Below are 1,681 nucleotides of genomic sequence, written 5' to 3'. Positions count from 1 at the left end.
TGTGTGTGTGTTTTCATCCACTACAGGGACGAATAGGACGGAAGGGTTTCATCGGTGAACCAGGACCTGAAGGACTGAAGGTAAGTGTCTCCTCACCAGCAGAAATGATCCCACGTGTCCGTCATCCAATATGCAAAAAACCCAACTGCAGTCTTATATTCAGTATTTCCAAAAGTTTCTATGTGATTGTTCACATCACTATCTGATTGGCCAGTATATCAACCATCTGTACAAATGTGAGATTTATCACAGATGATAAATTCATATTAGAGTTTAGGTTTACAGTCATAGATTATTGATGATGCAAGTGTTTCATTTTGTTGATCTGGTTTTAATGTTCATTTATTTCTTTTTTTCTGTTCCCAGGGAGAAATTGGTGACCCGGGGAATCCTGGAAAACACGGCAGGAATATGCATTAAAAAATCAATGGAGTTTGGGTGTCACCTGGTGGCTTTTTTTGTTATAGCGCCTAAACAAACTCTCACAGGAACCTACATTTTCATAATATTAACTTCAAATTTGGAACATAATTTAATTAGACATATGGCTTTAATCTTATAGCAAATGTAGGTTTCAAAATATTTTGTAAAATATTTATGTTATATCAAAATAAAAGTACACTACAAGTGATACAGACTGGAGCTGCTTTCATTTCTTGCAGCTTCATCTTCATCCACTAGACGGCAGAGGAACATGGATTTCAGTTAACTTTAGGATTGATTTAAAGCTAAAATCATTCAGCAAGCATTTTCTCTGAGGACTCACAGTAACGAAATCGTTTCAGTTGTAATCGAAAAGTAGCTGCTGGATGATGTAGATGATTTTATATGACTTTTGACATGTCTGGAGTGTTTTTAGAAATATTTTGTAAAATATTTATGTTATATCAAAATAAAAGTACACTACAATTTCTTTACAGTAAATTTAAACTCTATGGCATTTTTAATGTCTTTCTATTTTGTGACATAAATGTTGCCTGTTTTTAAGTGTGATACAGACTGGAGTTGCTTTCATTTCTTGCAGCTTCATCTTCATCCACTAGACGGCAGAGGAACATGGATTTCAGTTAACTTTAGGATTGATTTAAAGCTAAAATCATTCAGCAAGCATTTTCTCTGAGGACTCACAGTAACGAAATCGTTTCAGTTGTAATCGAAAAGTAGCTGCTGGATGATATAGATGATTTTATATGACTTTTGACATGTCTGGAGTGTTTTTAGCTGCAGAATATCTATCCTCTGAGGTTTGGATGAGACATTTTGATGTAGTGACTGTTACAGCAGATCTATGTACTGCTGGCTGTCGCTCGGCTCTTCCAGGAAAATATGGAAAGCCTCGTCAATCCCAGCATGCACTTGGTGGCTCTCCCGAAGAACATCTGTGACAACTGGCATGCGTTCAGAAAGATCATTATTTTATTTCTTGGTTCTCCAGAATCCCCTTGTAGTTCATTCCTATGTAATCTGTCCGTATTCTCGGTCTCGGATGTATAGAAATATAAAAATTTATGTGGACAGCAGCTCAGATCATTTAATCTTGGAGGAGTTTCGTGAGAAATGAGTTTTTGATAGCCGATTTTGGCATCGTTGCAAATCTGAGCACAGTTTGAGACATTTTTGATCTCTTTTGTAATTCTAGAGGAGATTTGTGAGATTGCTGTGTTAAAAATTATATATATAT

At 35.9% G+C, this 1,681-nt stretch overlaps 1 protein-coding gene across 1 annotated transcript in view; it reads left to right on the top strand.

The window, feature by feature from the left end:
* LOC107655744 (collagen alpha-1(XXIV) chain-like) overlaps positions 1-1,681 on the top strand; it is a 118,736-nt gene that overhangs the window by 63,782 nt on the left and 53,273 nt on the right. The window contains exons 23-25 of the mRNA XM_016443317.1: positions 27-80; positions 367-403; positions 1,640-1,659. Of these exons, the coding sequence (XP_016298803.1) occupies positions 27-80; positions 367-403; positions 1,640-1,659 (111 nt within the window). The remainder of the gene's footprint in view (positions 1-26; positions 81-366; positions 404-1,639; positions 1,660-1,681) is intronic.

Source organism: Sinocyclocheilus anshuiensis, unplaced genomic scaffold, assembly GCF_001515605.1.
Source record: "Sinocyclocheilus anshuiensis isolate Anshui unplaced genomic scaffold, SAMN03320099.WGS_v1.1 scaffold1297, whole genome shotgun sequence".
In the NCBI taxonomy this organism is placed as follows: domain Eukaryota; kingdom Metazoa; phylum Chordata; class Actinopteri; order Cypriniformes; family Cyprinidae; genus Sinocyclocheilus; species Sinocyclocheilus anshuiensis.
This window is presented reverse-complemented; position numbering and strand designations above follow the sequence as displayed.